The sequence below is a fragment of the Amblyomma mixtum genome, chromosome 5 (genome assembly GCF_055824585.1).
Source record: "Amblyomma mixtum isolate Tamu chromosome 5, ASM5582458v1, whole genome shotgun sequence".
NCBI classification, from domain to species: Eukaryota; Metazoa; Arthropoda; class Arachnida; order Ixodida; family Ixodidae; genus Amblyomma; species Amblyomma mixtum.
Genome location: NC_143016.1, coordinates 79,219,945 through 79,243,173, shown reverse-complemented (window position 1 = coordinate 79,243,173; position 23,229 = coordinate 79,219,945). Strand labels below are relative to the sequence as shown.

Genomic DNA, 23,229 nt, shown 5'->3' with positions numbered 1-23,229 from the left:
ACACGGGCGCTATTTTGCTCCCCCGGGTTTCGTCCCGTTCCTTGTGCTGTTTTATTTCATTATGCAATACAAACTAGCCCGGCATCTTGCACTTCTGAACGTCATTTGCATGTTTCTTTCCAGTGCTCCCGAAGTTCTCAGTTACCATCACTCCTGACACCAACGACGTCGTCACGAACCCCACTGTGCTGTACACTATCTGCGCTAAGTAAGCGAACTTTTATCTTGCTACCCTCGCCGCGATTATTCAGATTTGCAACTAGACTCGTGTAGGCCATTTCTCATGCGCCCCAGTGCACTCCCTAATAGCTTCACATTCACAAATCCATCTTTTCCCCCCTGTCGTGTTCAATAGCTCATATTCCCGCTATTCCAAATTGCAGCCCGCCCTACGCTTACGGGCTAATCATGCTTTCCTTCTTACGATCGCAGCTTCCGTTGCTGTTTTTCTCTACTTTTCGCTGCCTTCATAATGTGGCAGTTTTTTACAGTCCAACCTTCATTCCAGCAGCGTTCACCGGTATACAATTTTAATACCAGCTACGCGAGGCCAGTGCTGGTATTGCTCCATTCTCCTAATAAATGGGACTCCTCCCAGCCAGTTCAATGCGGTCTTGTCGCTCCATGACCTCACCTTCGTGGCCCTGTACCCACCACTTCGGTGCTAAGACTCCACTTCGCGACTCTAGGCTTCACCTCATGCACACTCCCAACTGCATAACCACATAATTCCCTCTTGCGTTTCCTTCTTGCAGGTATACCTATGGCGAAGATGTTAAAGGCACTGTGCAGATCTACACATCCCCATTCAACTACTACTACCCAGTGCGCCAGAAGCCAGTCATCCTTCGCGTCGCTGAGGTACCGAATCTTTTCTTTTTATTCTTTTAGCAAATGCGCGACGCGCGCACCACTCCCCGGACGCTGCACGCGACCGACCGACCGACCTCTAGTCTATACTTTGCTCACACGAATATGCAAATGTCGGATTGGTCTAGTCTACGATACTGAATAGCTTGTGTTCGTTCACGGCACCTCCACCCTGAATGCTAGAGGCCAGTTGGGCCGGCACTTTCGCATGCTTGCTAATGACTTCCTATCAGTAGCGTAACTTGCCATGAAGAGCAGCATGGCTAGCGTTCGGCCGGCACAAGGTGCTGCCACAGAACAATCTTCGGCAGCATATCCCCCCTTCCATAAAAGCGGAGTGTCAGGCACGCTATCAAACACTCTTCATTGGCTCAGTGTCGGGGATAACTGCTATTCGTTTAGGCACTACGAACTCTTTTGTCCTGGACCCTTGCTTCCTAGATTGCTTATGATTTCTCTTCTATTCGTTAGATCAACGGCTGCTACGACTACGTCTTCAACGTATCCCTGCTCAACACTGTGAACTACACCTACCCCACGTACCCTTCCATCAACGTCACTGCCAAGGTCATTGAAGACGGCACAGGTGAGCTATACATGTAACAGGCCCCGTAAATGTTTCCTTCCCCCACCGCGCACTAGTGCCCGTTCCAAGCACACAGATCGTAGACGCACCGAGGCTGTTAGCTTAAAACTCAGATTTCAATGTTTCCAGACATCATAATTGTCCCATAATTCCAGCTTTGCCCATTACTACAACACCGGTGAAGGCACCGTCTTTGCTGGCTGACTTTTCAAGTCGGCTAAACAAATAAAGGCTGCTTCATTTCATCGCTGCTTTGAATGAGACTAGAGCCACATTTCTGTACAGGTGTCTCTCAAACTGCCACCGAGCTGCACAGCCGTGGTACCACTCGGCTGAGGCTGACCTTCGGACAAAAGTACGATTCCAACAACCAATACTCTAGCAGCACCGACAACACCTTCAAGCTCAACCTCCTCTACAAGGGAAATGTAAGCAGTCTGTCATTCTTCTGTAAATGAATGACTCCCTTATTGGTCATCTTTCAACATCTCGGCGAAAACCCGGTTGATGTTCGTTCCAATTCCAGGTGGTATAACTGACCTTTCCTAGGTATAGTTGCCTGGTGGACCATGCGCACGCCTGATCACTTTATACTTATTGGACGCATATTGAATGTATCTGTATGTATTTGTGTTGTCCGTACCTGTGGAGCAGTCCGCAATCACTGTTGAATACGCTCCCACTTCAGCGACATGGACGGCGCTTTGCTAGGTTAGTTTAGTAGAGATTCCCGGTCTTGCACCGCGCAGTCGTCTCCAGCCCACATGACTGGCTTTGGCCCCATCTCTGCTCGTGGCTGTAGATCTCCCTCATGTCGTATACCGAACTGCTTTTCGCTATTACTTCACACAGATGCATTCGGCCTGAACGCGCTGGCATCCTTCTGCCCTGCTCTAGCCCCCACACGCAAGGCGTTGCCCTACACTGATCACAATCGCGCTTTATTTCCCTCCTTATTTTCCGCCCCATTCTCACCCGTACTCGCGTCTTTAGACCGACAAATGCTATCGTAGTTTTCCCAGTTTCTTTCTTCGCGACTGAAAAGGTATTCACTTGCAGTTAGCTTGAGACACCTGGTTCCATGCAGTTGCCACTTCACTTCTGGCCTACTGCTCCATGTAGAGGGCAGCATTGTTCTCAACGTTTAAAGTGGCTGCACGGTACACAACGCGTTTGCCGCTGTAGAACTTGCAAGCGACACCTTCCGATGTGTTTCACTCTTTCAGCTTTACGTGCAAGAGTTGGATGGAACTCCGCGCCCGAACGAGGTCGTGCAGCTCTGCATGTTCGTGGAGCGCAACACGTTCAAGTGGCGTTCATGGGAGACGGACAACGTGCTCGCCTGCCGAAACTACACCTCCGATGCCGACGGTCTCATTGGCTTCAGCTTGCCACCCTTCAATCAGAGGGTCACGGGCGTCATTGTTCAGGTACGTCTAGAGCATGCGCATGCCCTTGTGTGACAGCCGATCACATCCCCACGTATTCCTTCAGAAGTCCCATGCTGTGATTAAATCAGATGTCCCGCAGCTAAAGCTAATGGAGAACTACAAGGACTCCTACTGGGTGCTGTTTACTTTGAGAACTAGTCGACGTTTGTTTTCTGCTTTCGTGCCATTGTCCTTGGAGTTCTCGTCGTCGCTTGCCTGTGCCACCTGCCATTTGTCTTCACATGCATTTGGTTCGTTCGCAGGCCATCGCTGTCAATTTCCCGCGCATCGTGGTCAAGAATGGGCCCACCCTCGAGAAGCCCTCTACACAGCTCAGCCTTGTCCCCTTCTACTCACCCACGGCGAGCTCGATCCGCATCGACCGAGGAGACGGAAGCGTGTACACATGCCAGGCCCAATTCACGCGCCCCATCGTGATGACTGCCGATGCCAACGTTGACTACCATATCTTCCTCACGGTGAGCTTTGCCAGTCATAAGCCTTCTATCACCAACGGCTTCATTCTTTCACGCAGAGAGCAGATTGTCCTAGCGCTACATAGCGAAAGGAAGTTGTCCAACAAACGATACCAGCTGCATTTGCTATGCCTTAAATTGCATTCGCTCGTGGGCCGCGATCAGGTTGTGTGCCAATGTATCACTCGCAAAACTGCGTCACCTTTTAGCGAACACCCGGGTTTGCCCCTTGTAGTCGTAACATGCTCGGCTTGTCTGCTAATATAAAACTGGCTCTCCAGAGCGCTTATTCTTATTTTGTGCCATCTTGCTTCTCAAATCGGAGCGGTTGCTTTAGTTGCTGCTTAATTGCATTCTGATGCTCGTACAGCCGGCCAAATCTTTAGCTAGCGTGCGCGACGGCCGCGTTTTCTGTGCTCCTGTAGCTTATGACGGAGCAAACTTGCAAAAATATCAACTCTAAGCCCAAGCTCGCTAAGCCCGTGCTCAATATTGCGCTTTCCGAAAGTTTGCTTCATCCTGGTATTGAATTTCTGTAGTTTCGACTGCATCGAGCATTGTCGAAACTAAATGCGCTTAATCAGCTATCCAAACAAATTCGATATTAATAGCGATATGTTTCGATGACTGTGCATCTACGTGAGGAGGCCACCCGCTCCACATACATCGGCAGAGGCCAAAATGTTGCTTTCCTTCTCTCCACAATGGCGGCGTCTGTATGCGTTATTTCCTTCTGGTTGTTTGCTGCCTGTAACTCTTTATTTCACCAGTCCTTTCAACCCGACCCTCCCCGCGCTGGGATGCCTACCGTCGCTTTTCACGTAGCTACACTATCGATGTTCTACGTTCTTTTCATTCATGCACGGGGATAATACCGCAGCAAATGCTCATGCTCGTCGTTCCTCTCAAACACTGATGCCCGGTTTCTGGCCTGTCACAACCGCAGCTCACTTCCAGCGGCCGCATCCTAGAGACGCACAACTTCACGAAGCATTTCACCGAAGCCGAGCTCACCATGGACCAGACCGATGGCACCGAGATCAAAAACAGCGACCCTCCAGCAGGCAGCTCCGAGCCCCAGGTGGTAGACCCAGAGACCGTGCGGTCGGTGGGCAGCTTAGAGTTCAAGTCGAGGCTCCCCGCGGACGCCAGCCCCAAGGTGCAACTCCTGGTGTACTACGTGCACAGAGACTCCAATGGCAGGCCCATCGAAGTCGTCTCAGACTCTGCCGAGTTCAGCGTCCAAAAGTGCCTGGAGAACAACGTAAGCATACATCTATTTCTCGCTGTTAGCATGTCGTGTTTTCGTCTTTCCCGTAGCAGTCCTTCCGACATGTAATATGTATATATATATATATATATATCATGGGGTGTTCTGCCTCTTGCTAAACTGTTTCTCATCGACAATGTGCAATTCTAAAATTTACAGTGCCTCTTAAACTTTTTACGCCACAGTTCTAGTCCATGTTTACAGTGCGGTTAATTTCGGCGCGGAATAGTTTCCATGTACGTTGCAACCACAACGGAGTAAATACACGCGAGAGGTCGGGGCCTAGCAAACTTGCAGTGTCCGTTACGAGTACCAGTTCTAAATTTGCTTACCGTTGGCTTTCCTTTTCCTCCAAGCATCTAGCATTTATTGTTCCTGACTAGCTGCAACGAGCTCTCCTTCTTCGCCTTTCTCCCCAGGTGTCGCTGGAGTTTGACCCCAAGAAAGCTCTGCCCGGCTCGAACGTGTCCCTCTCGCTTGCTGCTGCCGGAGACTCCCTGTGCGGTGTCGGAGCCGTTGACAGCAGCGTCACCCTCCTGGATGGTTACAGTCAACGCAATTCGAGGGACGCCGTAAGTTGACCGGAGCCGCTGGCTATCCTTCGTTTCAGTTCGAGGTCCGATTCCTGCGCTTTTGCACATGGTTCTCTATTTCAGCTCGGGAAGGTTTGCGTTGAGGTTATCTTGGATAGGTGCGAAGAACAGCACAACACGGCCGAGGTAGAACCGGCCATTATATTTCCCTTTGCTGCTTGACAAACCATAGCATTGCTAGTACGTTTTCCCCCTACCTGGTTTCTCGTTTTGCTCTTACCTTTCAGCCGTTAGCCATTCGAAACGCCACTCCTTGGAATGCCGGCCATTGCTCGCAAGGATAAAAGTACCCTTTGCTCTCCAGAATGCTCAACAACTAACGTAATCTCGCTAGTATAAGGTGGACTTTACTGTTAACGGATTTCCGCAAGTTGTGATTCCACACAGTCTGACTCCAAACTCGTCCGATGGTCGTTTATTAACCGTACGGGAAGATCTCTGTACGAAAAAAATTGGCTTTCTTAACGCACCAAAATCTTGCGACTGTATCTAATTAGGCATCTCTGAATCAACAGATTCTAGCCTTCATGACGTTGCTAAATTCCATTACCTAGCACTTGCAGACTGTCTACAATAAGGCTACTTCCATATCCGATTTTCTGGTGAATGCTCCCATATTTCTTCTCATTCCAGCTCCTCAATCAGATCAGCTACTTCAACTACAGGTACACCCGCACTTCTCTCGTCAACCAGAGCTACTGCTACGTGGGTAAGTAAGCGTCCTGAACAAAGTTTCTCAGACTCCTTAGCAACTTGCGCTGCTGCCTACAGCTAGCGGAATCAGTTGCGGAAACAAAGAACCCCTCCTTTTGCGCAGACTGCTTGTGACAGTGCGTGCTTGTGTGGCTCAAACCCCCGTTACGCTTGGGGTCGCTGTGATCGAGGACCTGAGCTCTTCCCACCAGTCATATTTGGCCGCTCAGTAGCTATCGATTTTCGCATGTAACGGCAGTCAGTTTCTCGGAAAACTCGTCTCTCGCGGTGTCGGCTGACATGACTTCACTGAGTAGGCGTCGCCCATTGAAGCCACTCTTACGTGCATGTGCTCAGCCATTGACTAACGCTAACCTTAGTTCTGAAAACATGCCGCGCTGTAGCAATAATCGCCACAGTTCAGAGCACAGTTTACGTCCAAAAAAAAGTGCATAGTACCATATGCATAGTTTGACAGTAAACTGCAACATGCCTATGGAAGGTATTTCGTGCAGCTGATGGTGCTTGGTTCGAACAGCATTACACTACTAATAGGCGCGATCACTGCGATAAACTTCATTCCCATCCTAATACCACAATATCACGCTCCGACGTACAATCGCAATGCTGCTCCTCTTAGATTCTCTCTTGTGTATTAAGCGTTGGATTTCTCTGGCGACTGTTTTGTTCGCAGACGGTTATCTCTACAACGAACCCTACGAGAAGTCGGGCGACTCCCAACTTAAGGTGCGGAGGAGGAGGCAGGCAGTGTCTCCTTCAGTCTCCTTCAGCTACGACTCCCTGAGCTCGTTCGAGGTAAGTTTGCCCGTTTACGCAAAGTGTAGTTGTAAATATACGGTAAAATCCTTGCCAACCAAGTCTCGTGAGTCTTTCGTTAGACTGCGTAGTCCTGAGCAAATCGGTCCGATGCGGATTCACAGAAAGCTTATTTCAAAGCGTACGGGCACAGATCGAAGACATCTATAGAAGCATTCGGCGATATCCGTGCTTCATCTGCTAGATATAATGTCGAGTGCCTGCCTTCTCGGGCAACCCAGCAATTTTTTTTAAGATCATCGGCAATGCGTCTCGATACAGTACAGATGGTACAGAGTCGATCCCACTTTTCTAGAGCGTACGAGCGGTGTGCTGGAGAGCGAATTGAGTTAAATATTATCGCAGCTGCTTTGCTGGGGTGAAGGCGCTGGTGCGTGCGTGGTGCACCTGTCTATTAGGCTTCTCACCAGCACAAGTGTGCTCAGTGCAAGTCAATGCCTAATCTCGCATTTCGCTTTATTTCCACTGGACGGCACCGCTCGAGTGCTCTAGACAGGTGTGATCGGCTCTGTACAGAGTAGCCGGTTTTCTCTTGTTTCACAGCTTTAACCGAATAATTGGCGGTAATGTCTCGGGCGAAACGAGACTATAGTTGTCTTGCTTCCTCAAATCTCTCCTTACATGCACGCCATGGATTCCGCATTCAGCTGTTCCTTATGTACCCTGTATTAATAGGCCTCATTTTTGTACTGTCCTTCTCCCCTTTCGCAGAACACTGGTCTTGTCGTCTTCACCAACCTGCCAATCCAGACGAGGCCATGTCCAAACCGCGCTTTCCCTGGCTATCCCAACAATCAAGTCCTGGGATCGACCAATCGCTACTATCCCAGTTTTGGCGGAGCAGGTTTCGGAGGCAAGTGCAGGAATTAAGATAACCACATTTCAGCTTCTTACCTGTTCCCCAGTTAAATGAGCTCCGGTCGAAGAAGGTCCCTGTGTAAAACTGTTCTGCGCACTTAACTCATTAGAAGCGACCTGTTTATCCATTTGCACACGGACTCATTGCTGCCGAGGTGTCTGCAGCAGCGAAGACAGAACTCCATGATATGACGAGTGCGCTGCGCATGTGTACGCCTACCAGTCTGCTCTCGTTAACTGCTCGACTAGACTCGCTACGCCAGTTTTTATTAAGCTGTATAAAAGGCTTGCATCGTGAGCAGTAGCGTGCCGAAGCTAGAGGCGCAGTGCTTTCGGGTCCGGCGTTAAACAGCAGACTCCTGGAAGCATCCAGAGGCTCGGTGTATATTCACTGCAAGAGCCGTGCGCCACGAACGCCACGCATTCGTAGCTATTTTGAGCACTCTGTTGTTGTTTGTTGCGCATACAGAGGCACTGCTATGCTAGTCGCATTGGCGCGGTTCACCGCGTTTAAGCTAGCGCGGTTTTCGTTAAGCGTGATTGCTGCTGTTAACGTGGTAGTTCAGTTCGCCTGTGTGAATAGCGGCTGCCAGAATAAGCGAACGCCGTGCTTCCCTTACCCGACTCTAAGCGCGCCAGTGTGTAAAGTCTATGAACCCACGTTCTGATTCCATTCTATCTTGCTGCAGCTGTGAACAAGGTGGCATTTGCTCCGAGTGCCTCCCCTGGCTTTGCTGGACCAGCACCCATCGCCGAATCTGCGCAGGCAGACTTCTCACCCGTCGTCCAGGGGTCGAACTCCGTCCGCACACTCTTCCCTGAAACATGGCTCTGGCAGATCAAGAAAGTGAGGTAAGCATCTTGAAGCCTCTCGGTTCACTGGTGCATATACCTCCATTGGCCTTTTGCCGATAAAACCGGTACCTGAGAAGTATCTCTCCCCCCCCCCCCCCTCTCTACTTGGTGCTCACCCGTCATCAGAATCTTCAGCTTTCTGACTCGTCGTCACATTTTCCATTGGCTTTGCTTCAGGACAGTATTGGCGTAACCTTGACAATTCGTTCTCCAGAATCTCAGGGCTTGACGCGTCGTAGGTTCTCTTCAACACCTTGTGGAACCTGGATGATTAAAGCACGCCACTCAATTTTTGCCCACATCAGAACCATCGGGCCAGATATTGGGGGACGCGCGCGTCGAGTGGTGTTAACCTGTTCCATTCCTTTTAGCTGAGCTTGTCTAACATACACGCCAAGGGCACGACAGAAGCGTTGAATTGTTTGTGTAACGTTCAATCCTCCATCTCGCAGCCCCGACGGATCTTTGGTTTACTCCGAGACACTCCCAGACACCATCACCACATGGCAGGGCACAGCCGTATGCCTGCACCCGCGAAACGGCCTCGGCGTCTCCCAAGTGGCGAACGTCACCGGGTTCCAGCCGTTGTTCGTATCGCTCACGTTGCCGGCATATATGCAGCGCAAAGAAGTGGCCACGGTCATTCTCACCGCTTTCAACTACGGCGAAGAGTGCGTAGCGGTAAGTGACGCCACCTTCAGCTGACACCGTGCAGAAAGCGTGTGGGTAGATAGCAGAGCGTAATTGAGGAGTATCTACCTCTGATCGGGCCTGCTCGATAACTTTGTTTACAGTGATGACTCTACTGTCCTGAACTGCTTTCACTTAGCACTGCACATTCAGAGCATGGAAGCTCTACACTATGCCATGGATTTACCTTTGCTTTCCTTGTATTCCTTACAGTGGCAATGGTTACCAGTTTGTAACCAGTATCATTTACCAGCTAATAGGACAAATGACTTCTATCTGCTGTAATATTTAACACTTGCATAGCACACATCGTTTCGCCACGTGAAAATCGTCCCTTCCTCATTCAGAACTAATTGTCCACATGATCATCGCTTCCAGGTCCGAGTCAGTCTGAGGTCCCTGGAGAATCTCGAGGTGGTCGCGGGTCCCAACAGCACGGATGCACTACTCTGCCCCAACTCTAGCACATCCGCGTCCTTCCCGTTCGACGTGCGCGCTACCACGCTTGAGAAGTCCCGTCTCGAAGCCCGCGTCCAGACGAGACCCGAGGCGCAGGCACAGTATCCGGACGTCAAGCTCTCCAACGTCAACTCGAGTGATACTGTCATCCAGACCATCGATGTTAGGGTAAGTACGGACATTTCAACACGTGCGTTGTAAGTGCTCTGCACTGTTCAGTACCTCGAGCTCATTTCTGTGCAGCTTGCTATGCAGTGTGGTTAATTGCAGCTCATTCGTATGCGCTACTTGACTGCGGTTTTCACATGGGCGAATTATGCGCTCTGCACAAACGCAGTCTGACGGTTGTAGAGCTCGCTTACCAGTCCTGCCACCAATTTCCATTTACGAATGTGCTTGCACGTAGGAGCGCATAAATCGTTACATATCCATTGTTTCAAAATCAATGGCACTCGTTGTTCCGAATACTTGGTGTCCGCCTTCCTAAGACTAAAGGTCTGCGGAACGAAGTCTGCTATAAGACAGCGCTACAAGCATAAGTACCAGTTATTCGTATCCGCTGCGCCGAACCTTCAAAGCATGTTCGTACATATTGGCTCCTGCTTCTCCAGTGCCACAGTCCTTGCCCTCGTGTATTCGGCTTCAAGTCGCAGGAATAACTAGGCTCTTAAAGCACTTATCTGGCTTCAGCACTCGCACGCTACTTCTCTCCTTGTGGGAACTAGCAGTCCCATTTCTTTCCATTCCCATTTTTCTAATCCCTTCATTTCACCTTGCAGCCTGAAGGCTTCCCCATCAGGGAAATCGACACGTTCCTCCTGTGTGCTTCAGGTATGGGAACTTGCCCCTGCTCTCCGCAGTTTCCTTGCGGACAGTGCCTTTGCCGGCATTTGCGCATGCTGTACATTTCCTGTCGCCAAGAAAACTCTCGTTGCTCTGAATTCAGGTGACGCCGACAGCGCTCCGGACACCCTGGAAGTCAACCTTCCGACCCCTGTGGCTCTTGTTGAAGGCTCCCAGCAAGTTGTATTAGTAGGCACAGGTAAGCTTCAGCATACTCGCGGTGCCTTATGCGCAGCTCCTTTCAAGTCTTTATTAACGGACCCCTAACCAGTGGCCCAGCCCTGTTCTCGCGCAATTTCACCCATCCTCTTATGTGACACAGCCTTCCTTCGATGACTTACTATTAAAATTTGACTCCTTTAAAGTTCTGACTGTTTAGATGTTCGATTCCCACCGTTCATAGTGAGCACAGGCCATCTGTCGGCCTGATGCTCGGCTACTCAGGGGGCAAAAAAGCTTTAAATTCGGTCTTTGATCCTACCTTGTGCAGACGGCAATGTCTTGTGCGATGACTCTGTTGGAAAAACTACTCTTGAGCCCATAAAACTCGCCATCTCCACGACAGCAGCATAACGTAGAAGGCGGAGAGTCGCAGAGGTGAATTTAAGACAATGGCATAATTACGCCGATAAGTTGTTTTGTTTGAAATGTATACCCGGTGGCACCCCGCATCCTCAACTATCTCATTCTACACGGACCTCTTCCCTTCCTTTCACTGTTAACCAAATATTCCACTCTTCGCACTCTTGTACGATCTGCCCGTCCTTCACTGATGCGAACCTCTCGTGCGTGCAGGAGACATCCTCGCTCTCAGCCTGAAGGACCTGTCTGTTCCCACCATCACCTATTCCAATGCTGAGGGGACACTGTCTGTGCTTGCCTCCAGCGTCTACCTCCACAAATACCTTCAGCAAACGGGCACTCTGACTGACACGGTGGACTCTGGCCTCCGGTCCCGCATTCGCCAAGGTTCGTATAAGCCATGACCGGGTCCGCTGAAACATTGCCAGCGGCTGCATGCCGACGTAGCTGCACCACTCATTTCTTACTGAGTGCATTATGTTGGCTTCGGAGAAGACTGAAACACCGGCTTTGCGATTATTTAGGCAACGCCGGGATGTACTAGTGCGCCGAAGGCGGTTTACGGCAGAGTTCTGCCATCATGTATGTGAAAATTTAACACGGTGGTGCTGTAGGCTTATTTATGGTTAAGGTTTACCAATTGGATATCGCTTGCTGCGTGTCCTCGCAATGATAGATTCGTTAACTGTCAAACAAGTCTCTTCTGTGTCCTAGTAGTGCAGATAAAAGTCCTCGATCTAATTCTTTAAGTGTCGTACGTAACTTGGATTAATTTCTTAAACGTCGCGAGCCATCAACTGCATATAACTCGTCAATCGCAATATGCGCTTGTGAATTGCGGCACAAACTTGAAACTCTTGAACACCGGCTTTTCCCAGGCGGAATCCTGCTGAGACAGCATTAGTTTTCTTTCTTTTTTTTTTTGCACCTCAGAGGCGCCTCAGCGCCGGCTGTCTCGCATTCTTACCCAGCCACAGATTCATCGATATCTGTTAAACTACACCAGAGCGATAACGATATGACCTGAATGTGCTTTTTCTTCAGCGTCCCAGGCTCAAAACAGCTTCCGGTCCTCCGACGGCTCCTACGCTCAGTTTGGCTCTAGCGAGTTCCCGAGAAGTGTGTTCCTCACCGCCTTTGCCGTGAAAGCCCTCAGCGCTGCCAAGGAGTACCTGGGTTCCAGCGTCGAAGCTGACATCGAGACTAGCGTGCGCTACATCCTGCAGCACTGGAACGCTGCCACCGGCTGTTTCGTTGAGAACCAGCCCGGCTCGTCACCCTTCGGCCCCCAGACAGCCGTAAGCTCAGATTCTTGGTGGACACTGGTTCGCTCTTTCCTTCCGCTTTTTTCCTTCAGTCATAACATCCTTAGTTTTCTAACTTTTTGGTTGCAGCCTGACTTCACCGCGGCCGTTGGTGTCATGCTTCTTGAGAGCGGCTACAACTTCGCCAACATCACGGACGGTGTCCTCCAATGCATTGACGCCAGCAACCTGCCTTCCAACCACACGACAGCACTGAACGCGTACTTTTCGGCACTCGCTGGGCGCACGGAACGAGCTAACAGCGCCTTGGACACGCTCCTGAGCGAAGCTGAGAAAAGCAGTAAGTGCGTTTGCGCATACAAGGTGAAGTCAGCTGACCAGGTGTCTTGGAACTGGTCTCGGGCTGTTCAACCGCTTATAGCTACACATTCACACCACAGGATGAAACTTCTTTTGCAAGCCCACTCCATACATCACCGAATAATTTATGCGCTCTCGCAACTGAGCGGTGCAATAGCTTTTCAATCCGCTAAGATCGTTGCGTAGTGGAGTCTGAACTTTTCTGCATGTGGTGCGCAGGTTTGCGAAGAAGCTCCTTTAAATTGCGTTGTTCGGAGTTGAGGTCCCGTGGTGCCCATTTCCGAAGTCCCTCAATGTCTCCAACGATCACACACACGTCGTAAGACATTACCCGTACACTTCCGCAGAACTCATCCCTCTGAGCTCCTAGAATTGCGGAATGATTACATGTCTTTGTCCAAGGTTGGTTTTACGCGCCTCTAGCTGTGACAGTCTACAGCCCTAAACATTTCGTATATCAGATTCATTCCCTACTGCCGGTACTTTTAGTGATTTACAGACCGTTTTGTACGCTCCCACCGCACTGTTCTCGTACAGTTCGTGGTCTCTTTAGCATATGCTTCCAATCACCCAACGTTCTCGTTTGACCTGTTTCAGTTTACCACACGACTTTGCGCTAAAGGGCGACACTCTAAGCCACGTGATTGAGCTATTCGTACAGAATTGCTCCTAGTTACTGAACCATAATAGTTCTGGTGTTTAATTTCATTTTCCGCACAAGCCCTACACAGGGTTTGGAAACACGGGGAGAGAAGGTAGATGGCAGAGTCTCGGCGCCCAAGAAGCAGCTTTCGGTCATAACGTGAAGGCGCTTCTCTCGTGTTTTAGTCAGCTTCGCGAAATGTCGGACTTGCAGGCTAATTATGTGACGGGAAAAATCTCGTGCGAATACCGGCAGTTCGGTTTCGGCTTCAAGCGCATGGTGCTCTTTCTTCTTGAGCGCCACTATTTATTTCAGCTTATATTCAGTTTGCTTTTCGCGCTTAGTCTCGCCAACCCTCGCCATAGTTTGTTAAATTTCTTATTTTCCTCTTCATTGCAGGTGGCTTGACGTCGTGGAGCGGCGATGGCCTGACTTACGGCTCGGCGGACACCGCCGGTTACGCAGTTCTCACTTTGAAGCTGCTGAACCGCAACCTGGGGGAAGCGCTGCCAATCGTCCGTTGGCTCATGCAGCAGACCTACGCTCGATACACCTTCTCCTATTCCGAGGTAAACGGGCGCGGTGTAGATCTTGCAGCACATAGTATTCATGATACTACAAATTATCACCTCTAGGCGAACCGTTTCTGTTGCTCCAAATACTGAGCGGTACAAACGTTACGGACACTGAGTTGTAGCACAACCACCAGTCGTGTGGTACATCCTCTGGGCTCCATGATTTTAGTGGTACAGTTAAGCGCGTTGCTGCGTGCCCCAAGTAATTCTCACTGGTGGCGTTTTTCTTTCGCGGTATTTCTCCTAGCGTCCGTTCCCTGTGCGCCTTGCTGTGCGACCTTTTTGCCCTCAAACATGATTGCTAGAGCAGCTCTCGCTTCAAAGCTTCACACCGCCTCGATATTATATACCTCTTTCTTTTTGTCCTTCTGCCTGCTCTCCAGGTCTACACCGTCGCCATTCAAGCACTGACCCAGTACTCGAGCGTGGCATTCTCAAAGGACACCAACTTGACTCTGAACGTCGCTGTGGACAGCACTTCACCCGAAACTGTCTCCTTCCCGATCAACGAGCAGAACAAGCTGCTGTACCAGGTACCTCGCACTTCCTTTTGTATCGGTTACGTTCAAAATTAGATTAAGCCCATGTTTATGTGGCTGGATACAGGGTTCGCCAGTAGACAGTACTTCTTTCTTACGGTGTGCACACGTTCATTCATCCAAATGGGACTTCTTTTCTTACAGGAGCGTCTTCTGAACAGAAGCGAGTCGTACAGCTTCAAGGCATCTCTTGCTGATGGCAGTGCAGGTTGCGCAGCCTTGCAGGTGAGTACTGCAGATACCCCACCAAACCAGGAAACGCCTCTACTGAACCTTGTGTGGTTGCCTTTGCACTTTACAACGCGGTCTCTCTCTTCCTTCAGGCTACCTTAAACAATGTTGCTAGCATTTGGTCTTCGAAGGTGTTTAAATGATCGCGTCATTAGTTTCCAAAAAAAAAGCAGATGCATTGTTTCCAGTTATCTACGATGTAAATGATCATTAAAGGAAACAGAGCAATGCATGCGTCATGAAAGCTGTTCGAGTAACTCCGGTTTTAACCAGTTCAGTCTTTCTAAATGTCCTCCGCAATTTACATTTCCTTCTGCGCCGATAGGATCGCTGATTCTGTGTCGTTCTTTCAGGTCAAGTACTACTACAACTCCAGGAACAGCCCCGTTCAGCGAGGAATACAAGTGAACGTGTCCACGACATCTGGACCAGATTGCAGCGCCCTTGAACTGGAAATATGCACACGGTCAGTACACGTGCTTTGCGGTCGACGTAAACTGGTTTTATCTGTCTCAATATTCGGTGGGGAATTTTTTAAAGCCTGGCAGAACAAGCCTTTCAATCCTGACTGCAAATGTTGTGCAGCATGCTTTCCCTTTATGCTCCCATCACCATTGCATGCCGTCCCTGTCTTAGTACACATTACCGAGCTCTCTTTCAGCCTGCACTTGCTGCCCTGTCCGAACCATACTGTCCCTTTCAGCGCATGTGGAACTCTCATCAATTCAAACCTATCACTCTCACCTGTCCGCCTCCCTCCTGCAGGTACACTGAAGGCTTCCTGCGCAGCTCCGCGATCGTCCAGATCACCCTGCTTTCTGGGTACTCTGCAGATGACCAGTCGCTCAAAAACGTGAGTTCCGTGACATCGCACAGAAAGACCGGTACCTAAACAGGCACCCTGCGGGCCGCTAGCTTTCGGACTGTTTCCCATTTCGCACATTCTCAAGTCTCTCTCCATTTGTTTTCCCACAGCTGGTGAGCAGTGGCGTCATCAAGCGGTATGTCGTCAACGGCAACCAAATCCAACTCATCATCCAGACGGTAAGAACTATTCGCTATGTTGGATTAAGGCCGTCAGTTTTTTTTTTTTTTAAGAAAAGCTCATACTCTATGCAGTCTGCATCGTCCCTTTTGAAATCTTACTTCAGCACTGCGCAGCTCTAAAGGGTTGTGGCTTACTGTCCGTTGTACACGGAACTCGGCTCGAAGTTGCTACTGTTTTTCACTTTTGTCGGCGCAAATGCGTTAAATGGTCTTTGAAAGATGTTCCTCATTTTATTGTCTGTTTTAAAATGCTCCTTGCACAAAGCGAAAGCCGAGATTGGTATGTTACCCTTGTCCTTACTGTCTTCTCATTTTGCAGTTGACCATCCAGCCCACGTGCTTCCGCGTGACGGAAAGCAGGTACCTGCAAGTAGCGAACCTTCAGGATGCGGTCGTCGAGGTGTACGACTACTACCAGTACCGTAAGCATACGGATTTTTATACGCAGTGCTTCAGTGCAATCTATAAACTTTCCTTCTCTGACTTCGCAACGGTACTCTCCAACACTCTCAGCTGTGCAGGTGCTTCTCACTGTAGATTCTCTATCCTGAGGCGAGCTCCATAGCATCGGCCTTACGCGCCATTTAATATTGGAAGAAAGTGTGTAACGTTAGAAGCGCCGTCAATAAATTATTGCTTTACTCTCATTATTTATTCCCTTCATCGGCGCTTTCGGATACTCTAGCCAATTGTTGTCGGTGCGGAAACATCCCTAATCGCATTAACTCCACCGCTCTCGTTTAGTCTTTCAGGCTGAGCAGAAACGCATGTCCCACTTCATGCCTTAATTCATATTTTTTTCCACAACAGAGTACAAGGCAACTGCTGGGTACGGAGTGGAGGGCAACTGCACGCCTGCTGAAGTCGCGCCACCCACGAGCCTCAACGAGGTGGACAGCGTGTTCTTCGTTTGAAGCGTTTCCCATTTCTTTTTCCTTCATCCGCACTTCTCTAAGCATCTGGACAAACGATCTCAAGTGCCTCCGAGTCATCTGTCTTGTGATACCTTGTGTTCGTCTGTATTTTAGCTCTCGCTCTTCTCATCCTCAATAAATGTATCCTCCCAAGATATCCTGCTCGGTGTTTCATTACCCAAGCACTTGCACTAAGCGATGACGTCCTCTTGATTAAAGACTGCAACTATCAGCCGCACAAAAAAAACTACTTGCACCGTATGCTGGATGCCTCCGTTCAACGCATTTGTGGACTGCAGCGATACGTAAAATGCCCTGCACAGAATGCACCTCTGCTTTCAGGGTGACCGAAGACATGTATTTCGTGGCCTTCCAGTTCAATACTTGTGCAGTGTGTGCTTTAGAACAATTTTCTGTGCCGCCTCTCAAAGCCTATATTTCTCTATTGGCTGTTCGTTCTCACAAACTTCAATATATCAGCGCCTGCATTCAGTATGCATTATTCTTCGGTGGCCCTATATCATTCCGTGCAGTCTTCCTGTGCACTGGAAGGACAGACAATGAGGTTTATAAGTGACGAACACGTGGTGTATGCTTTGAACACCTTATTTGTTGACTAGTGAAGTCTTGCTCGTGCGTATCGTAGAGAACTGATGCATCGTACACTGGTGTAGAAGCCTTAAAAATCTTCCTTTAACCAAACTCCTAACAAACTCAAGATAAGGTAAACATCGATGTAAATATACTGACTGCGCTAGACTCGTTAGGAAATTCACTGCGCTTCATATAAAACACTTTCAATACCTATCTCTTCCGTCTCAGTCGATGCCACGCTGCCGCCATTGCACTTACTGTCCAGCAGGTGCACGGGATGACTACGCTCAAGAAATTGAGAGAAGGCGACAAGTCTAGCCTATATAGCATAACTACGCTCATTTACGTTCGGAACGCATTGGCGCGAAAAACAGGTTGGATCCAGCCACACGATTGTACTGATCCTTTAGTTTTAAAAGCAGTAGCCTGCTTCACTATTACTCGATGTAAATGAGCCGCTGCGCATGGCTTGTATTATTGTGGGCTATGCATGTGATTTTTTTCTTTTGTTTTGCATTAGAACGAATGACTCGGGGATTCCGTTCGAACGAGACTCGACGTTGAAACGTAGACGCGACACCATTATTTAGCCTAATAGCGCTTAATGAGGGTTGAACGAATCTCTGACTCGCAACTTAGATTTGTGGTGCCAAATGGACTGTTCTACTTATCAGTTAAAAGTTCTTTTTCGCTATTTTTTTTATTTGAAATCCTGTTCTTGGAACGTTACGCGGTCTCCGCAGCACCGATAATTCTTTTGCCAGCAGCTGATACTAATTCCACCCAATACAGTCAATAACAGACTTCAAAAGGATTCTGATAAAACGCTTCTTCTAAGGCCTCAACCGCCTCCATTCTGTAAACCACACTATGCCGGGTTTCGAAGTCCAGCGACCGTTGTCATGGCGGGCCCAAAGAATTTGCGGGAAAGAATTGTATAGTAGCAAATATCGGCCCTTTCCTAAATCAGAATATACTCGCTTCCACACCTTACTCTTTTTTTCTCTTAAGTATACTACCGTAAAAAAACTAAATAACTTTGTAATACCTAAAGGAAATATCTTGTGTCAGAGCATGATGCCCTGTTATCTTCAAGAATGCACTGCTTGCAGTTTACAAGGTCGACATGGTGATCAGCATTACAGTCAGTTTCAATTCTTTTTGGTGTCATTTTTTTTTATTTCTTCCACTCCTAAATGGTGTCCTTCTTCGTGCAGTCCATATTGGGCACTTTTCTGAAGGCGTCCTTTTTCAAGCCTTCCTTGTCTAGAGCTTTTTGAATGGCCGGGAGGAATTGGTCTTCTGCGTTGGGCTTCCGGGTCACAACATGGTAGGCAGCTGCAAGCAGACGCAGAATTACAAACGCTCTTTCTCAATATCATTGTTTTCCACAAACCCTGAAAACACAGCTGCCCGAGCTCCGTAAGAATTTAGCAGAGTTCATAGAAAAAGAAATTACTAAGTGATCATTAGCTGAGTCTCCCCCCCCCCCCCCCCCCCCCCCCCCCCGTCCTCTGTGCCACGGTGACAAGCGACTGTGTGCTGGCATATTCAACGGCCGCATTGCGGACAGCTGACGAGCCACGGCAGAAGTTGATTATATTCAGTGTTGGGGTGGGGCTAGATTACGCGATTCCCTGAGCTCTGCGGGAAGTTAAATTTTTTATCTACCTCTTCTCTTTGCACCCCGCCGCAGTGGCTCAGTGGTTATGGCGCTCGACTGCTTGCCCGAAAGACGCGGGTTCGATCCCGGCCGCGGCGGCTGAATTTCGATGGAGGCGAAATTCTAGAGGCCCGTGTACTGTGCGATGTCAGAGCGCGTGAAAGAACCGGTGTTCGAAATTTCCGGAGTCCTTCACTACGTCGTCCCTCATAGCCTGAGTCGCTTTGGGACGTCAAACCCTAATAAACCAAACTAAACCAATCTTCTATGTCGAGCGTCTGTCGAACGAGCGGATGTCGAACGTCGTGAGCGTCAAACGAGCCCACATTCGTTGTGCAGCTAACATTGTAAAAATGGGATTTCTTTACCTGCAGTTCCTGACTTGGCCCATACTATAGCCCAGTTATCGTAGTCTGTGTCGATGATCGCCGTCTCGAAGATGTTGTCAGCTGAAAATGCACGAGTTTTAGCTCAACTTTTTCTCTACCAAACAAGAGATTAGCCGGGCTCCTGTGCGAACGTTTTACCCGTTATGATCCCCTGCTAACCACACCAGTAGCCGAGGAAACGTTTGAAGCCGCAGTATACGTCTATTACCAGCCTCACTACAGGGGCACAGTGCAAAACGAACATGCGTGGAATACGTACGCAGCAATTACTGAATCCGAACACGCACATGGCTCTAAACCGTTTTTACGATAGCAAACAACGCCTGCCCTGTCTGTCTTGCGCTTTAAGTTGCGCTGACCTTTAAAGTTCCATCACGAAAATAGCAAATGGCTTTATACGAACTGGAGCAAGAAAAGCTAGTTTTATGTTAACCTAGAACTTTTCTGCTGAGGTTACTGCGGACGACTTAGAGTACGGTAAACCCAGATTGAATACAAGAAAGCATACTTGTCAAGTAGACGACGAAGAGCACTGGAAACAAATCGTGTTGGGTCGCCACCATATGTGACACAATCAACCAGCTACATCACCTGTTTAAAATGCACGAGTCGAACGAACAAACAGCAGAGCCACAAATATGATCTTTACCGTCAATCTTGAGAATGAACCTGGACGGATGACGATCATCTTCATTGACATCGACAGACATTTCCACGAGTTCATTGCTGCATACGAAGAAAGAACCTCCTGTTATTTATGATGCAAGCACTACCGTTTATCGTATCAGTTAACTGTGGAATTACTGCAATGAGAACTGTTTAATAAACACGATGTTGAGCTAACTTATGTAACCAGCACGGCAGACAGTTGAATGCTATACAATTAGCTAAAGTATCAATCAATGCGCTAAACATTTCAGCGTGTAGAACGAAACACAACCAGTTTCTCCTGTTTTACCGGAACTCTGTTGCAGTAGCACTATTGTTTGAGCTATTGATTGCATAATAAAGACTAGCTTTTCCGCAACTCACTCGCTGTCTATGTATTCAGCTTGGATTTTGTAGACGTTGTCGTGGTTCTTCTTGATCGTGAAGTGTGCGCAGCGATCCGCGTCCCCGTAGATGGCTTGGCTGAAGCTGTCGACCCACCACTTCCCTTCGAACTGCGGAGAAAGGTTGGCGATGAGAATGAAGTTCCTCGACAAACAAGTTCCCCAGTTACATAACTACGCATAAATTTACTGAAATATTCAACCAACGTCCTTTAACAGGCTTCGCTAAAATTTGATTGAGGCACTTCAGAGAAGATAGAAATAACATACCAGTTAGGTGGCCTTCAAGTTAAACCGCTACTAAACCTGACCGTCTTATGAAGTTTGAAAAGGTTCTGAAGTGGCTCTTTGTGAAGATTGAAGAAGAGGAACGGAGGAACAAATATACCGGATGTTTGAACGAACACTTGCAAAAATTTTCAAAACAGGCTTTTTGGGGTAAAAATATGGCTTCGCGGCATAGTATTACCAGTGTGCTGGCGGACACCAGAATACTGATGAATCTTCTTACGTAATAAGCTGATAAACTACTTTTTAATAATTAACTTCTTGATCAGTGGAGACAGGCGCTAATTGCAATCAGAGATTTGTAGCCGGTCGTTACTATATCAGTTTTTAGAATTTCGAAAACACGATTACCTTCGCCGCTGCAGTTCGACAAAATTTGGCTGCATCGGGCGAAAATACAGGCGCTTTCTAAAGCATGCAGGCAAAGCAATCCCTCCATTGCATGTAACTAGCCGAAAAGGCCAAATTTTGTCTTGCCACAGCGCCAGAGCAATCCGTTTTCGAAATTCTGAAACGGACATGGCTGTTACTAACTGCCCGTTACAAATCTTTAATTGCAACTAGGCGCCTAACCCTACTAGTTCTGAAGTTAATTATTAAAAATTGTTAACTAGCTTACTACATAAGGCGATTCACCGGTATTATGGTGTCCGTGAACACTGGTAACACTACGCCGCAAAAGTCATATTCTTACCCCAAGAAGGCTATTTCTGAAAATTCTTGAAAGTGTTCGCTTTAGCACCCGGTATAAGCTCTGGAGAATGTAAACAGCTCTTGACTGAGATGCGTTATTCTGAACCGAATTTGAATTGCTTTTGTCCTTCATTAGCAAACAAAAAATATCTTTTTTTATGTCTGTTAGTGAGAGCCTTCTGTGCAATCAGATGTCTTTTTTTTGTGTTTTGTTCATGGTATAGGTAGGTTCTCAGCCGGGAGTGGGTTGACGATCGATCAATGACAGGTTTAGATGAGCACCAACACTCTGGTGTCAATTCGCAGTGGCCCATCAGTTCGCAGCATTTCGTGTTTGCTGCACTTTCAGCATCAGAGATGTCTGTATCCCTGCAGAAAACAAAGGAGACCGTGACTGCCTGTTTCATTCGCGCGTTCTACGTGCCCTGTAGAATAGCATCTTGGCTAAGGCAGTGCGCTCTAAAAGACCAGTCAGTATACCCCCTATGATCGGCTGGAGGTTCAAGGCACCATTAAAATGGGAACACGTAGCATTGAACCGTTTGTAATGACTGTATATCTCTGTCGGTCGTATCTTTAACTCATTTACAAAAGCCCGTTCAAATCCTTTTCTTCTGAGTACATGCGATTCTTATGCACAAGTAATGGAGTGTACGGAGCCAATAGTGAAGGGCACAGCCCACAAGATTTAAACGAATGTCTCCCAGAAATTCTTGCATCTATATGCTCCTTTTATAATTTTCTTCTAGAATGGTGACTTATTTGAGAACCCCATGCTTTCTTACTTGCTCGCTAACCCCTTAGGCTCCAAGTAAGGAAGGGAAGGGAAAACTGTCTTTTACTCTAGTGCTTTTTTCTGCGGTTTGGGGGCATCTTCAGAGACGTTCTCTCCTTAGTTCTATCCCCAAGAGCCTTCTCTGTCGAAGTAGTCCGCCTCTAATCAATGGTCGGTTGCCCTCAGTCCAGAGCTCCGCTGGCCACTGCCGCCCGTTGAGCTCGCTGTACCAGACCTCGTCGGTCTTCACAGCGGTCGCTGTACAGCAGAGTCTCCCATTGCTCCGCACTCGGGTTTTGTATTTTGGGGACCATGTCTGTGTTTCGGCAGGTAAAAACTGCACCGATAAGGATGCAGGTATTGGCCATCACTAATAAATTCCACCAATTTTCGAGACGGTCCATTACGAAAAGGTCACTGCTGCAAGGAAAGTTCACGCAACTTACTTTCGAAGGAATGAAGTTATCCATAAGTGTCTTGGGGCTTGCCTGCACGCCGTTCCTTGTGGTGAGAGCGCAGGCTATCAGCGCGATCAAACTTAGTTGCAGCATAGTGGTCTAGCGCGCTATCTCCTCCAAGCATGCGTGGACCATATGAGCGAGTTTTTAAAGGGCAGCTGTGAGCTGCACCTACATTTCCGTCTGGCTTACGGCAGCTGCCTATACATTGCTGGTGCTCAATAAAGTCAATATTTGCACTAGCGCCCGACGCCTAATGGATATCGTCGGGCGGTTATTGCGGCCTCAAGACCTTGTGGAGCTGAATAGAAGAATTAATGGCAGCGATTCAGTCGGCATTTAAATAAAGGGTTCATTTCTCCTGTATTACTGGAAAGTCAAACTTTCTCCGCACTTAAGTGCACTATCGATGAATTATCCCTACTTTTCAGTACTTCTCTGTTAGCAGTAAGTACCAGTCTTCCCACCTCTACGTAGCGTGCGTACGCCGCGGCGTGTGCAGTGAACAAGTCGAATCTTAGTTTTTTCTTCCTCGTTGAACGCGCAATCAACCCAAGTGGTTATGTTCATGTTCTCAAAATATTTGGCAGGAAGCGACATTTCGAGACAAATTATAAATGGGTGAAGCATCTGACGTCCCAAAGAAACACTGTGTGTTATGAAGAGTATTTGGTAGTGGAGGACTCTGGATTAATTCTGAC

General features: G+C 48.4%; 2 protein-coding genes across 3 annotated transcripts in view; one reads left to right on the top strand and one right to left on the bottom strand.

Moving 5' to 3' along the window:
* Nucleotides 1-16,771, top strand: part of LOC149342762 (alpha-2-macroglobulin-like protein 1) — a 29,967-nt gene extending 13,196 nt beyond the window's left edge. For both annotated transcript variants that reach the window (XM_089545232.1, XM_089545231.1), the window contains exons 8-34: nt 124-208; nt 756-861; nt 1,342-1,456; nt 1,742-1,884; nt 2,683-2,886; nt 3,150-3,365; nt 4,309-4,626; nt 5,052-5,204; nt 5,859-5,934; nt 6,613-6,734; nt 7,467-7,608; nt 8,303-8,465; nt 8,921-9,149; nt 9,537-9,785; nt 10,397-10,448; nt 10,564-10,659; nt 11,256-11,429; nt 12,087-12,340; nt 12,437-12,647; nt 13,710-13,879; nt 14,269-14,418; nt 14,569-14,649; nt 15,009-15,121; nt 15,421-15,508; nt 15,631-15,699; nt 16,022-16,124; nt 16,513-16,771. In XM_089545232.1, the coding sequence (XP_089401358.1) occupies nt 124-208; nt 756-861; nt 1,342-1,456; nt 1,742-1,884; nt 2,683-2,886; nt 3,150-3,365; nt 4,309-4,626; nt 5,052-5,204; nt 5,859-5,934; nt 6,613-6,734; nt 7,467-7,608; nt 8,303-8,465; nt 8,921-9,149; nt 9,537-9,785; nt 10,397-10,448; nt 10,564-10,659; nt 11,256-11,429; nt 12,087-12,340; nt 12,437-12,647; nt 13,710-13,879; nt 14,269-14,418; nt 14,569-14,649; nt 15,009-15,121; nt 15,421-15,508; nt 15,631-15,699; nt 16,022-16,124; nt 16,513-16,616 (3,986 nt within the window). In that variant the 3' untranslated portion in view covers nt 16,617-16,771. The remainder of the gene's footprint in view (nt 1-123; nt 209-755; nt 862-1,341; nt 1,457-1,741; nt 1,885-2,682; nt 2,887-3,149; nt 3,366-4,308; nt 4,627-5,051; nt 5,205-5,858; nt 5,935-6,612; nt 6,735-7,466; nt 7,609-8,302; nt 8,466-8,920; nt 9,150-9,536; nt 9,786-10,396; nt 10,449-10,563; nt 10,660-11,255; nt 11,430-12,086; nt 12,341-12,436; nt 12,648-13,709; nt 13,880-14,268; nt 14,419-14,568; nt 14,650-15,008; nt 15,122-15,420; nt 15,509-15,630; nt 15,700-16,021; nt 16,125-16,512) is intronic.
* A 1,619-nt stretch (nt 16,772-18,390) lies between these two features.
* On the bottom strand, nt 18,391-22,655 carry LOC149342761 (uncharacterized). The gene is made up of 5 exons (XM_089542225.1): nt 22,517-22,655; nt 20,295-20,425; nt 19,912-19,988; nt 19,242-19,322; nt 18,391-18,548 (listed from the first exon to the last, which is right to left on the bottom strand). Exons 1-5 carry the CDS (start codon nt 22,619-22,621, stop codon nt 18,403-18,405), a joined length of 540 nt encoding a protein of 179 aa, XP_089398351.1. The 5' UTR covers nt 22,622-22,655; the 3' UTR covers nt 18,391-18,402.
* Nucleotides 22,656-23,229: the final 574 nt, after the last annotated feature.

What these genes read in the sequence shown, in the direction of transcription:
- LOC149342761 (XM_089542225.1), bottom strand. Translation starts at nt 22,621, where the DNA reads ATGCTGCAACTAAGTTTGATCGCGCTGATAGCCTGCGCTCTCACCACA. An exon ending in ATAACTTCATTCCTTCGAAA is followed by an intron (nt 20,426 to 22,516) that starts GTAAGTTGCGTG and finishes CTTTCTCCGCAG; the next exon opens with TTCGAAGGGAAGTGGTGGGT. An exon ending in GGCCAAGTCAGGAACTGCAG is followed by an intron (nt 18,549 to 19,241) that starts GTAAAGAAATCC and finishes GTCTGCTTGCAG; the next exon opens with CTGCCTACCATGTTGTGACC.